At 33.0% G+C, this 13,242-nt stretch overlaps 4 protein-coding genes across 4 annotated transcripts; 2 read left to right on the top strand and 2 right to left on the bottom strand.

Annotated features, from left to right (window-relative positions):
• The first annotated feature begins 21 nt into the window (after positions 1-21).
• Positions 22-3,382, top strand: Sugb (Sugar baby transporter). The gene is made up of 11 exons (XM_078184953.1): positions 22-148; positions 313-465; positions 726-845; positions 919-1,271; positions 1,350-1,496; positions 1,570-1,846; positions 1,906-2,099; positions 2,239-2,561; positions 2,630-2,805; positions 2,875-3,042; positions 3,151-3,382. The coding sequence occupies exons 3-11, from the start codon at positions 782-784 to the stop codon at positions 3,219-3,221; spliced, it is 1,773 nt and encodes a 590-aa protein (XP_078041079.1). The 5' UTR covers positions 22-148; positions 313-465; positions 726-781; the 3' UTR covers positions 3,222-3,382.
• Positions 3,383-3,584: 202 nt separating this feature from the next.
• Positions 3,585-8,669, bottom strand: Tsc1 (tuberous sclerosis 1 protein hamartin). Its single transcript, XM_078184952.1, has 15 exons — positions 8,521-8,669; positions 7,868-8,136; positions 7,526-7,794; positions 7,218-7,445; positions 6,963-7,156; positions 6,742-6,854; positions 6,444-6,682; positions 6,083-6,388; positions 5,814-6,002; positions 5,460-5,751; positions 5,155-5,378; positions 4,958-5,083; positions 4,641-4,877; positions 4,486-4,582; positions 3,585-4,369 (listed from the first exon to the last, which is right to left on the bottom strand). The coding sequence occupies exons 2-15, from the start codon at positions 7,974-7,976 to the stop codon at positions 3,888-3,890; spliced, it is 3,105 nt and encodes a 1,034-aa protein (XP_078041078.1). The 5' UTR covers positions 7,977-8,136; positions 8,521-8,669; the 3' UTR covers positions 3,585-3,887.
• A 1,455-nt stretch (positions 8,670-10,124) lies between these two features.
• LOC144472165 (uncharacterized) lies at positions 10,125-12,177 on the top strand. The gene is made up of 4 exons (XM_078184954.1): positions 10,125-10,598; positions 10,691-10,959; positions 11,031-11,596; positions 11,667-12,177. Exons 1-4 carry the CDS (start codon positions 10,420-10,422, stop codon positions 11,907-11,909), a joined length of 1,257 nt encoding a protein of 418 aa, XP_078041080.1. The 5' UTR covers positions 10,125-10,419; the 3' UTR covers positions 11,910-12,177.
• LOC144472166 (magnesium-dependent phosphatase 1) lies at positions 11,766-13,037 on the bottom strand. Its single transcript, XM_078184955.1, has 4 exons — positions 12,720-13,037; positions 12,572-12,626; positions 12,278-12,499; positions 11,766-12,203 (listed from the first exon to the last, which is right to left on the bottom strand). The coding sequence occupies exons 1-4, from the start codon at positions 12,763-12,765 to the stop codon at positions 12,047-12,049; spliced, it is 480 nt and encodes a 159-aa protein (XP_078041081.1). The 5' UTR covers positions 12,766-13,037; the 3' UTR covers positions 11,766-12,046.
• Positions 13,038-13,242: the final 205 nt, after the last annotated feature.

Here is a 13,242-nt window from a genome sequence, read left to right as displayed (position 1 = left end):
TATATCATAAGTATCGCTAATCAATTTAATGGATCGTGGAGAAATACTCGTACAGATTTTATTGAACTACTTGAATGTTAATCGAACATAACAGTGAACGTAGATCAGGCCATCTGTTTTAACATCATTTTATTTTGTTAATAGATAGGTACGTAACAAAATCTACCAAACAAATCATTCAATCAATCATTTGTGAATTGCATATTCGCCTATTTCAATTTAATTAAAAACGCGATAAAATGAAACATGATAGTATCCGTGGAATGTGAATATGATAATGAAGTGCGAGTTCTGCATCATTTCTGATTGTAGCTTGAAGCTAGAGAGACGACAATTGCAAATACAGCAAAAAATGTGTGATTAACTTGGAGGCAGTGAAGTGGTTTCGAGGACAGTGCACGTGTGAAGCCATACAGCAGAATACCATTTGTGAAATAGCATAGTTTCATATCTTTTTCGTAAAATGTACGTTTGCAAACAAAATTACCCTGTTTATTTCAATATACCGAAATTAATTATGTCGTTCCATGGATAAATACTGCTAATAAGATTTTTTTCAGTTCAAGAACGATATTTTTTTTTCTATTTCGAAGCATCTTTGAATTTGATTAAAAACATTTCAGCATTTAATCATTGTTGACTGTGACATATGTATATGTATAGACAAATGTGTCATGTGTAAATGATATGGTACCATAATTATACTTATTCAACGATGCGTTTAGTTTGCAGATAACACTTAAACCTTTAACCTAGCGTGCAATCTGTATATGTTTTCAAAATGTTTGAAAATATAAACACTGAATTATTACCAATAAAAGCCCATTATTTTTTATTCAATGCTGGTAAGTCAAATACCTTGACATTTAAAAATGTATGTAATGAATATATTAAACCAATTATATTATTAATTTTCAGCCACAGGACCAATTGTACCATTTCTGCCAACAATTGCAAAACAATTAGGATTTTCTGGATTTTTAGTAGGCACAATATACACAATACTGCCGATTTCTGGTTTAATAGCTAAACCTTTGTTTGGTGGATTGGCTGATAAATATAAGATTCATAAAACTTTGTTTTTAATATTTCAAGTAGTAGTTGCTATATCTATGTTTACAATAAATTTTATTCCTGAAAAAGATAAAAGTGCAAATGTAATTTTCAGTTGTACTAATTTTGCGTCTTTAGAAATCTGTTCAAAAAATGGATTTCCAAGTGAGGTAATACAAAATGTAATATTAAAGGATCATAAAAACGTATCATGTCAGGTATATATTTCATGTATTTAATAAGTAATTGCATTTTAATTTATCATATTTTCTATATGATCCTTTAATTCTCTATAGTTGTCTTGTCAAAGCAGAAAAGATATTTATACTGAAATATGTAAAAGCTGGAAAGCGAAGCAATTTTGTAATATGACAGATTCAAATATTTTGGATACAAATACAATTGATTTTAGTGTAGGATTTGATGAATTTTATAATATTCAAGTAAGTCTTCTGCATATTAATTTTATGTGTAATTAATACATAATAGAGGAATTGAAAACATTATGATTTTCAGGTGAAGGAATGTGTGGACACCATTGTACGTAATGTTACATTCTCAGATGGTGTTGTACATACACCAACTTGTGACAAATACACTAGAACTTCATGCATAATGACATGTCATAATAATCCGGCTTTTAATCAGCTATTGGAAAAGGCTGATGTTTATCATAATACCACTGAATACACAGACTATCAATTTCACGCATTTTTATATGCAACTATATTCAGCTGGATTGGAATGGCTGTTGTAGTCTCTATAGCAGATGCTATTTGTTTAAATCTTCTTGGTCAGTATATCAAATTTCCTAATTAAATATTTTATAAAACTTATATTTCTGTATTATAGGAACTGAAAAAAGAAAAGAGTATGGGAAACAAAAAATGTGGAGCCCTGTTGGATTTGGTATTATTGGTATTAGTGCAGGATATTTAGTAGATACATTGAGCGAAGGAAAAGCGCACAAAGACTATAGTAGTATATTTTATATAATGCTGGTCATGATGATTCTAGATATCATAGTATCAATAACTATAAAAAAGGTACGTCTTCTTTTTTTCTTTCAAGCGTATTTTATTACATTCGATGGATTAAAATAAACAGTACAGAAGTTAAATACTTCTTACTTATCAAGAGAATGAAAAAATTGCCAGGTAACGGGAGAAAGCAGTATCATTACAGAAAAATCAAGATTGCTCTGAGGACGAAGCATCAATATTTGGAGAACTATGTGGCCTCTGTAAAGAGGGTCATGTATTGTCATTTGCGTGGTGGTGCATAGGTGCTGGAATGTGTACAGGAGTCGTATGGAATTTCCTATTCTGGTACACTGAGGAAATAGTAACGAGTTCTCAAATAAGATGGCTAAAAACCTTACAAGGCCTTTTTACTGGTATCCAATGTTTTTTAGGAGAGCTACCTTTTAACTTTATTTCAGGAACTGTATTGCGAAAATTGGGTCATATAAATGTTATGAGTTTAATTTTATTAATCTATGCAATTAGGTAAGATATATCATTATATAAAAATATTACATTATTTGATTTACTATTACTTACCCTATTTTCTACAGATTTATGGCATACAGTACAATAACAAACCTTTGGTGGTTTTTAATTATTGAAATACTTCATGGACCATCCTATGGTCTTTGCTGGCCCGCTATGGTATCATATGGTGATAAAGTAACACCACCTGGTACTAAAGCTACTATACAAGGCTTTATTGGTGCTATATTCGAAGGAATAGGTCAGATATAACAAATTAATAGTATATAATTTTGTCTTTTTTATATATATATAATATTAATACTTTCAGGCGTATCAAGTGGTAGTTTAATATGTGGATGGTTATTAGACACATATGGTGGTGTTATAGCATTCAGAACTTTCTCAGTAGGTGCATTAGTATGGTTAACTATTTTTGGCCTACATCAGTTGTATCTTCGAAGATTTCAATCTTCGTCGAACAACATGGGACATAATCGTGAGTAACGATTATAAGAATGTAGAAGTAACCTTATGCGCATTATGTACTTAAGAAGGCCAGTTTCAGTTGAAGCAAAATATCCTTTTATTTGTTGATCTTTTCTAGATTTGGCAAATTATGCTAATCCGGATGATGCAATTCTTATGACAATGAGTCGCGAATTGCAAACTTATTAGTAAAAGATTATAAACTTTTTAAAATTTTATACATACTTAGCTTGTTTGCTTTGTAATGGCTCTTGTAGCAGACATAGCAACATTTCCTATGATTATAGTTCAATTTATATGTTGTGATTGATTCTTTTACGTATTTTAAATAAAGTATTAATTATTCAGTATTATGTATTCTCGTTATCATCGTGTACGTTATGTATTCATCATTTTTACAATAAAATCGTTGTGTTTTGTCTTTTCATTAACAATTGACTTTTACCAGATAGATGATATTCTAAATATCGACAAATAAAATATAACACAGAAATGTCAAGGGAAAGCAGTGCGAGGATGTAATTTCAGTTGAAATTTAGAAAATTGCTCACAAAATATCTCAACCATTTATTTATCGTGAATTCACTTTTTTTGTTTTTTCAAAGTGAAATTATATCATGCTAGTAATTTCATTAATTACCGGTGTAGTTTCAATTATTTATTGAAATCACACGAGAAGAATATTTTTTTGTGTTCTACATAATACGTCGATAAAAAGCTACAAAAAACTTTCTTCTGATTTAATACCACGGCACTGGATAACAGTTGCTCGCGTGCGAAACAGAATAGCTGCATGCGAAATGACTCAATAGTCGTTTTTGCGTAGTGTCAATTATCCGTAGTATTTCGCTTCTGTTAGCTTTGTCGAGATGGTGATATCGGCTGGTTCGGTACAGGCTCAACAATTGCTTGGAGATTGGGAATTTCGCCTGCGGCATCACAGCAGTCGTTCATTATAATTCCAGTACCTGAGTGAATAAAGGCAAGACTTCCTTCGCTGGAAGAAGCTAAACTGGCTGACAGTGGAGGCGACCTTTCTTTAGGCGATGCTGATGAAGCTAAATTGTTCATAGTAGTGATACTAGAAGTTGCTGGCTCTAATGTACCATGAAGTTCAAGTATACGACTTTCAAGAAGAAGATTGATCTCGGCTTGTGCTTTGTACTTCGATTCGACAGCTTCCAGCTCAGCCTCGTGTTGATCCTTTGTTTCTTGTAAAAGTCGTTGCAACTCTACAAGCTGTGCCTCTTTTCGTGCATCTCTGCTCTCCATTTCATTCAATCGTATTTTCAAGGCTTCCCCAAGAGATGTTCGCGCTTCTAGTTGTCGCCGCAAGTCTGTAAACATTAAACGTTCACTTTCGATATTTCCCAATTTTAAGGACACACACTTTGTAGGATCCTCGATGACCACAAAAGAATGTAGATTTAATAAATATATTAAATACACTTACTGGTCAATTCTTCCGTGTATGATCTTTGTATTTGTGTTGCTTCTTGTTTACTCAAAGGTGACAAACCTCCTGTAGTCTCTTGCAGCTTTGCTTGCGCCTGCATATGGAAAAAAAGTTATACGCCTTTAATTTTAAATAATTTATTGAAATATTACCTCTCCGAGCAAAAGGTACTTTTTTTGCACGGTGTCAAGTGTACGTTCCAATTCATTGCTACGGTCTGCAGCTTTTAGAGCAACTCGCAATCGATGCCCCGCATCGAATAGTGATGCATCCGTGGAACGAATTTGTTGTTCACATACCGCTATTTTCTTCTGTTCGTCTTTCAATTCAACTTCTATAGATTCAAGACGATCTTTCAAAATTTGATTTTGTCGTTCTTCTTCTACACACTGTATCATTTTTAAACACATTAATTATTTTATATTTAATTGTTACTAACTGTTATTGTACTAATTGTTACTGTTATTACCTTGGTTTGCCAGTGATGCAATGCTTCTTTATATCGTTCCTCAGCTTGCAAAGCTTCGCGTTTGTTACTCTCCAATTCTACTTTCAAACCTTCCACTTCCTTTTCCATCAATTTCAATCGGTCAGTCTAGAGAAAAAAAAGTTTATGATTAATGATAATCAAAATAACAACAGTATCATAGTACAGTATCAGCTAACCAAAGCATAGTTATGTTCTTCTAACGCCCGTGAATCTCTCAATTTGCCAAGGAGTCTTCGATTACGTTCAGCGTGAACCTCTCTACGTTGCCGTTCGAACTGTAATTGAATTTGCATTAGTTGTAGCAATTGACTTGCACATTCAGCATCTAAGACATCTTCATCTCCAACTTCATCTTCTCCATCGGTTTCTTTTTTTTGTCTTTGCTTAACAGCGATGGTTCCTTTAAAAGAATTCTCTATTAGATCTCTGTGAAAAAGTAATTTACTGTGTACTGCTGTATTTTATTTTATTTCATACTAACTTATTTTATCACCAGAAATATTACTAGCTCGTGTGCATGCTTCAACGTATTGATCAAGCATCGCTGTCGGTGATAATCTATTTTCGGTATTTTGCTGATTACGTTTTTGTATATTCATTTGATTCTTCTGATCTAAAATTTCCGACAGCAAGTATTCATATGGAAGTAAATCAAATGTCTGAGTTCCAGTGTCTTCCATTGTTTTCGCCCCTATTGATTTCAATATATCTGTTTTATCGTTATAGATTTGTTTTTGGACTTCCATGTTTGGGCAAGATTTACTTTTTCGAACCTGTGCAGTAGACATTTTATGAATCCCAATTTTTATATTTGACTATATTTAAAGCATTGTACCTTGCAAATAGAACTAGAGATTGAGTGCTGGCCTGGAATTTGATATTGAGAATATAGATGTAATTTATAAATCCTTTCTGTTACTTCTTCTAAAGTATTTTGAATTTTTTCATTGTGATGGTGTTGTCGATCTAAGTATTTTGGACATTCTAGTTTTCCAGCTGTCTGAGAACTTACAATCTCTAAAACCTATATAATATATGCAAACATATCAATCATTATATTAATATACAACAGTTTTGCATACATAAATATAAAATATATAAAACCTCTTGATCTTCTTGCCATGAATCATTTTTTCCGTTTTGGTTTGTATCTATTTCTGCAAGTCTTGCATCTTCTTCTGTGTTAGATGACTTTTGCTGTTCCTTGACGGCCTGTCTATCCGCAATGATTTTACTTATCTTGTGCGAAATAAATCCCTGTGCATTATTACCATCTCCAGTCGTAATTACGGAACTAGTTGGTGTCGATGGTCGAGAATTTAATCCCACTGTGCCATTGCCAAACGTGCCTAAAGCACGAACAGCAGCAGATCCCACATGTCCTTGCCTTGTTGGTACTTTCCGTATATCCTACGTAAAATTTAAAATAGAATACTGAGCACGCCCTTAACGGTTTCAAACATACTTTAACGGGAGTTGTCTCAGGTGTAGCTTCGACTGCAGCTTCTGGTGGAGATGTGCCACTTCTATTATTATTGGGTGTTGAAGGAGCGGATCGCTGTTCGTGAGTTGTAGCTGGAAACGGAGGACTTTGAGGCGGCACTGTCATACTTGGAGACCAGAAAGTTTCATCTTCACCATTGGTAACTTCTGATGGTGGTAATCCCCCGCTAGTGTTTATTGGAGTACATGTAGAAAAGTGATCTAGAAAACATATCATCATGACACTTATAGATATATTTGTTTCAAGAAAAGAAACACACCTAAAGGTGGCGTAGAGCGTGAATTTACAGTGTTGAATACTTCTTCTCGACACTTGTCTAACGTGAAACGATCACATTCTGCCATAATATCGTGATGTTCCATTTTTTTCCATCTGAAACATAATTGAATAGATACTAAGAGCACCATTTATGTATACAGTGCTTTTCTCAAACTACAGGAACATCTGTTTCTTAATCTTCATTCAGAATGTAAATAATACCTTGCAGCAGAAATCTCTGTATCTTTGGACGCAGTAACAAGTAATGGATGCATACGCACTGAATCCAACATTGGTCTAATTGTATGTGTAAAAGTAGCAAACTGATCTCGTTGAATATACTGTTGTTTCAAATATGAAATAAAGTTACATGGATACATAGCATACAGTCTATGAAACAAACTATATAGGCCCACCTGAAATAAGACGTTAACATGAATGGATTGCTTATTTAATTATTTGAGTAATGTAACACACCTGTAGATGTAATAAATATAAATGATTTTTATCAATAGTTCCTGCTGTTGTGGTAGTAAAATGCATAGGAGAAGAAAACAAAGACAATGACTGATGATAGTAAGATGCTAGCCGGCCAAACACCTCAAAAATTTCTGAGAGATATGGCCCTAAAGCAGCAGGCAACATTGGTAACAACATTACCAAGAGAAGAAGCGCGCTCATGAGAGATAGTGTATCAGCTTCCATCTAAAAATAAATCAATTAAAATATCACATATATTTGGTGGTTCTGTTTGTAATATGTATTTGTCTAAAAATGGGATTTACTTTTAGTAACTTAAGTAAATCGCGAAATAATGCATGACTGGCAAGCTTGTATAGCCATGTAGGTTGTCGACGAGCAATATGACCTAGCAAAGTAAGAGTCTGAATTCTTTGGCTGCTGCTACTTCCTTGTTTAGAAAGAGCTTCTGATAAACGATCTAAGAGATGTTTGTCATGTGGATCCCGAACACTGGCTAATACCTCAACAGCCCTTAAAGAATTTGTTGACAAGTAATAGTCAAAAAGCCCATTTACCAACCAATTGTCTTTTGCTAAAAAATGCATCAATTCAGTAAAAAAAAAAAATCATTAATATCATAACAATAAATCCATAATCTCACTTACTATTCAGAAAAAGTTCATGGAAAATTTTTTTTATTTCTTCCACCTCCCCTAGTTTATTAGATTCCAATAGATCAAAGAGATCTGCAGTGCTTATTGTGTTGATGTTCATCTTGACAACAATGAGTATTCCAACATAGACAAGTAAAACTTAGCTTGATCATATGATCATGAAATGGAAGTAGAAATGAATTTATGAAGTTTGGTTTCATCCATTTGTCATTTGTTATGTAGAACAAACTTCCTAAGAAGCACAGGGATCCTTGGAACATCTGAAATGTGATAGGATACTTAACAGAAATCGTTTTGGTAAAGAACGTATTTTTTAATAACTTTCATGACTTAAGAACTGTCAATTCGTACAAATTGGCATATGAATTTCCATTATAATTCTATATGAAATTGTGTTAAACAATACAATTTTAAGGTTATAGAAATGGAAATTTTATGTAAAATATTGTTAAATTGACACTGAATATTTTATTCTAAATGTACAAAAAAAAAATTGTCGGTACGGCTCCGTGGTATTCGTAAAAGGTCATTAGGTACGATTTTCGTAAAAGACTTTTAATAAATATGATTTCGGTTTCTAAATGGAATGTCAAACGCTATGTTTGAACAGTAATACATCCGTTGAAATTAACAAATTAACTTACCTAAAGTTCATCGAGTACTTCGACGAATCTCCGCAAGTTCTATGGCGAATGGTATACCATCGTAGATATGTATATACATTATATCGTAAACTGATGCGCATTGATGTTGTTGCAGCACAGAGTATATATTCCTACAGAGAAGAAACTTTTGACATAGAATATTCTCGTAGACACGAAACTTTTATCAGAATTATTAGTGTTCGTACTTATATACAAATTGAACACGTAATTATAATACACATACTAAGTTGTACTTACAGTAATGTTGCAACTTCTTTAGCAGAATTACCCGAAAGTTGAAAAGCATTGTGATATTTTAGACATAATATGGAATCCATAATGAATTGGCAACAATACAGTGATACTTTACCATAGTAGCCCGCTAAGCTGCCCAATTGTAAAGCATTGTTATCCCCACCATTTTAATGCGCATCCAATCCACAGTGGTTCCTGTTTCAGCTGTAGATCGTCAGCCAATCAGAAAAGAGCAGTTTCCGCACCTACCCCTATATTATTGAGTGTTTTTGGGTCCGCGTGGGGATACTATGGTGAGGCATTACTGTACTTAAGATCTTGAATCGTGTAACATATGTATGTACATACCTATATAGACAATTTTATGAACCAAATATGTATGTATGTACATATGTATGTGCAATACATTATTTTTACCGTGGGTACTAATTAGCTGATGATTTTCTCCTGTGACAGTGCTACTCTCGCGGCAAAACAAAAGGAATATGAGAATAGAAAGAAGAAGGTAGAATTTAGCTGAACCACACTTCTCTCTTCTATGTATATATATATTTAGAATATGTAAAGTAATAATGGGTCCTACTTCTGCACACTTTTCGTATTCCCTAAGTTGGCTCGCGCATCCCCACAATTTTACTGCTCATTCAGCTCCGCGCAAGTGCTGTAGAAAGAGAACGAGATATAATGGGAAGAAACGGAGTGGTACGCATCAGATTCTAGATGATAGTAAGATCCTTTCCAATCTCACATGAACTAGACGGGTCACAGTAACAAATCCGGATCTCTCAAGTACAGGCTGTCGGAAATCTTTAGATAGGGACTTCTCGGAATTCTCTCTGACCTCTCTCTCTCACTCTGTCCTCGAGCCAAAATCTTCGCGCGCGGCATACTCCCACACCGTTCGTTTCGGCGGGCTTTTCACCTCTGTGCGCTCGACTCCCGCGCACTCCCATCCGCATGCGCGCCGTCGAACCACCAATCACCATCAATTTGCAACCGGAAGACGGACCATCCGACGAATCAGCATCCAGCTAGAGGACTCCAATTTTCCTATTGGACGAGGGAGGAAAAACCAGGGGGAACGCAGGAAAACAACTCGATTCCTCGGGAAAATACAGACAGACTTTATTTTGAAGGCTTGGAAATAACATCGTTATCCAGGAAATAAAGTTTTAAAGACGATTTTTGTGTAGCTAGTTAATTTTTACAAGCCCTACACAAGCAGAATACTTTTATGTTCCACGAGCATCCGACCAGCCAAAACTCCCCAAATCCCACTGTCTCAGCAATAAATCACCAACCAATCAGTGTAAAGAAAATTTTTGTACTGACCTTCGGTAACGGATCGAGCTGTGGCCTAGAAGTGTGCAGGAGTAGTACCCATTGCTGTGTATACAAAAAGAATCATTCACCAATATCAAAAATGTACGCTGAAACATGAACAGAATATAAAAAATACAATAGTTTAATGATGAGAAAAAAAATTTGTTATCATGTTCTTATATTAATGAGTAAAACAGTTGCCGACAACTATGTATATAATTTCATTAAAATGTGTGTACAAATTTTACAATAACAATGAAAACACATTTTAATGTTACTTACGTATATAAGTTTCGATAAATTAAATTTGAACATTTGAGAATGTTCTATATTCAAGCTCCTAGAGGACAAGTATCACTTCATATTTTGGAAAAATGTGTTTTTACCAGATTAGAATATCTAGACTTATTATATGAAGCTAAAGCTGATGAATTCAATGGTAACTTCGAGTATTTATTAGAAAATTCGGTATATGATAAAATAGGACATTTTACACTACGGTAAGTTCATTTAAGTAATTATGATCATTATTTGTTCAATTTCTATAGTTTATGAAAGACGGAGTAATAATTTACTCATACATTTAATTCAGATTATTGGCTTCAATATCCCAAGATTTGTGGAATTACTGGATTGTCAAAGAAACATTATTATTTCAAAAAAGATTGAATTATTTATTGCCTAAGCAATTACATAGATTAATAAGAAGCATTATACGTCAATTCAGATTAATTACAAATAAGGAAAGTGCAATTAGTAGTACATTGATTGATATATGTACTTTTTTCTCAAAGGAAGTGGTCTTTAAGCATCTTGTAGCAAAAGATCATAAGCAAGACTGCAGTCGATTTCAGACTAGAGGTAGGTGTATTAGTAAACTGTAATTGAATTGTTAGTGTAAATATTAATGTACTTTTTTTTATTTTTTCAAGTGAGATATGAATTAGTACCAGACTTAGTCAGAAACAGAAAAATAGAGCTACGTAATGGTTATGCCATTATAGATTGTTCCAAATTTATGGAAGTTCTGTCATCATTATTTATTACTTACTTGCGTAAAGAGGTGGCATGTATTAAGTTAAAAGTACAGCAGACTATAAGTCAAGACAATAGACTTGACTATTTACACCAAAAAATCCATAATCACTTATTTAAAAGAAGTGGTGTATATGGAAGTATAACTGTAGACAATATAGATACAGAAATGACAAAATTTCCTCTATGTATGCAGAATTTGCATAGAAAATTACGGAATACGCATAGATTAGGACATTATGCTCGTTTACATTATAGCCTTTTTCTAAAAGATGGGGGGATGCAAATAGAAGATGCCATAAGTTATTGGAAAGAGGAATATTCAAAACCTCATTCATGTTCATCCACTTGTTCGCATCAATGGCAATCAAGTGAACGCAAATTTGTATATAGTATTCGTCACCTTTATGGCTTAGAAGGATCCAGAAAAAATTATAAATCAGTTAACTGTGAATTCTTGTGTGTAAGTAACATACTCTACTCTTACGAATAATCTATAGGTGTTGTTTGTTTTTTGTTTAATTTTATTATAGGCAGCTGTTCCCGGACCGATGTATGAAGGAGGATGTCCGTTCAAAAATTTCGATACCAATGTCTTAAAGGACTTACTGTCTCTATCATTATCAGGTAATCAAATCACTAAATTATTACAAACTATATCTCCTGAAGCTCCTCGTTGTGCTTGTAAATCCTTCTTTAAGGCAGTTGGCCAAATAAATAATAATAACATTGTTATCAATAGTCCATTACAATATTATTTAGCTATGACTAATTAAATTTAAATACAAATTATTTAATGTCATTCACATTATTTAAATGTAAGTACGCTATTAGTAAAAAAATTGTAATTGTAAAAAAAAAAGAAATGTAATAAATCTCAATTGCTACATAAAAGTTCTAAAGATTTAAAACATTAAAAATTTTTCAAAGCATTTTCTACAACTGTATGTGTTACACCATTTTTAACAAATATACATGTAACACCAAGTTTGCTTACATCAACAATATTTCTATTTTCATCATCAAAAAATATCATATCCTTATAATCCGTACCTGACGCTTTCTGAATTCTACAAAGAAATAGTTTATTCTAGTTAATTATTAAAAATTAACGATTATTTACATATATGTTAACAAGACTTACATAGAAAAATGTTTTACTTTACTTCCAGGATATATTTCTTTATACTTAAAATACTTTTCCCAGTTAAATAACTTTAATAATTGATTAGCTCCTGTAATTTCCGACGTACGAGAAGCAACACCAAGCTCATAACCCTCATTTGTTAACTTTTTCAAAACATCTGGTACTTCCTTGTAATAGTTTATCTTTTGCCCATGAGCATCTACTATATCATTGCCCTTTCTACAAATTGTTTTAAAACGGCAAAATAATTTAATATTACTAAGTGATTAGAATATTGTTAAAACTTATTACTTTTTAAATGGAGGAGTAACATGAGTGTCAACCCAAAACGGCCATAAAGTATAATCTGAAAATTGCATTTAACAAAAGAATTATTCATCACATAATTAAAAACCTTATCTACATTATATTTAGAAACTCGTCATGCAAATATTCTAACCTAAATCAAAAACTAATATTTTAGGTTTTCGATTCATATCGCTCATCCTGTTGAAATTTACCGTCAGAGAACGATTATTATGATTCCACTATTTTGATTTGTTCACTGATCTATGTGTAACAATTAGCTTGATATATATATCGAAATATTATATTTAAGTATGTCCTGATCTCACCGCGAGGAGGTTACTGGCGATAAATTATAATGGCGGAAAATGAATTCAAAAAATTTGCAAATTTTCGAATTTAATGCGACACGTTTTTCACGTTGCCAGAGTGAGACAATCTACATCGTTGTTGCTTACTCGCTGTTTCCCCCTTTTTCTTTGATTGTAAGTGCAGCACTGTTTCACCAATAAATCGCCAACCAATCAAAGTAAAGAAAATTTCTATATTGACCCTTAATGACGGATTAAGTAGGGTTTTGCACGCCACCTCAAAGTGTAAGGAAACCACAGAATTTTATAAAGTGAATATTATTAGAACGTTGCATAAGATTTTTAACTTCTTAAAACTCGTACGAC

The sequence above is a fragment of the Augochlora pura genome, chromosome 7, assembly GCF_028453695.1.
Source record: "Augochlora pura isolate Apur16 chromosome 7, APUR_v2.2.1, whole genome shotgun sequence".
In the NCBI taxonomy this organism is placed as follows: Eukaryota; Metazoa; Arthropoda; class Insecta; order Hymenoptera; family Halictidae; genus Augochlora; species Augochlora pura.
Note: the sequence above shows the minus strand (reverse complement) of the source record. Positions and strands in the feature narration are given on the sequence as shown.

Coding starts and splice junctions, on each gene's coding strand:
- Sugb (XM_078184953.1), top strand. CDS start 782: ATGTTTGAAAATATAAACACTGAATTATTACCAATAAAAGCCCATTAT. Junction 846..918: donor TTATTTTTTATTCAATGCTG/GTAAGTCAAATA, acceptor ATTAATTTTCAG/CCACAGGACCAATTGTACCA. Junction 1,272..1,349: donor ATAAAAACGTATCATGTCAG/GTATATATTTCA, acceptor AATTCTCTATAG/TTGTCTTGTCAAAGCAGAAA.
- Tsc1 (XM_078184952.1), bottom strand. CDS start 7,976: ATGAACATCAACACAATAAGCACTGCAGATCTCTTTGATCTATTGGAA. Junction 6,683..6,741: donor ACGCTCTACGCCACCTTTAG/GTGTGTTTCTTT, acceptor TATGTTTTCTAG/ATCACTTTTCTACATGTACT. Junction 4,878..4,957: donor TGCATCACTGGCAAACCAAG/GTAATAACAGTA, acceptor AAAATGATACAG/TGTGTAGAAGAAGAACGACA.
- LOC144472165 (XM_078184954.1), top strand. CDS start 10,420: ATGTTCTATATTCAAGCTCCTAGAGGACAAGTATCACTTCATATTTTG. Junction 10,960..11,030: donor CAGTCGATTTCAGACTAGAG/GTAGGTGTATTA, acceptor TATTTTTTCAAG/TGAGATATGAATTAGTACCA. Junction 11,597..11,666: donor TTAACTGTGAATTCTTGTGT/GTAAGTAACATA, acceptor ATTTTATTATAG/GCAGCTGTTCCCGGACCGAT.
- LOC144472166 (XM_078184955.1), bottom strand. CDS start 12,765: ATGAGCGATATGAATCGAAAACCTAAAATATTAGTTTTTGATTTAG. Junction 12,627..12,719: donor AATATTAGTTTTTGATTTAG/GTTAGAATATTT, acceptor TGCAATTTTCAG/ATTATACTTTATGGCCGTTT. Junction 12,204..12,277: donor AAAGTAAAACATTTTTCTAT/GTAAGTCTTGTT, acceptor ATTTCTTTGTAG/AATTCAGAAAGCGTCAGGTA.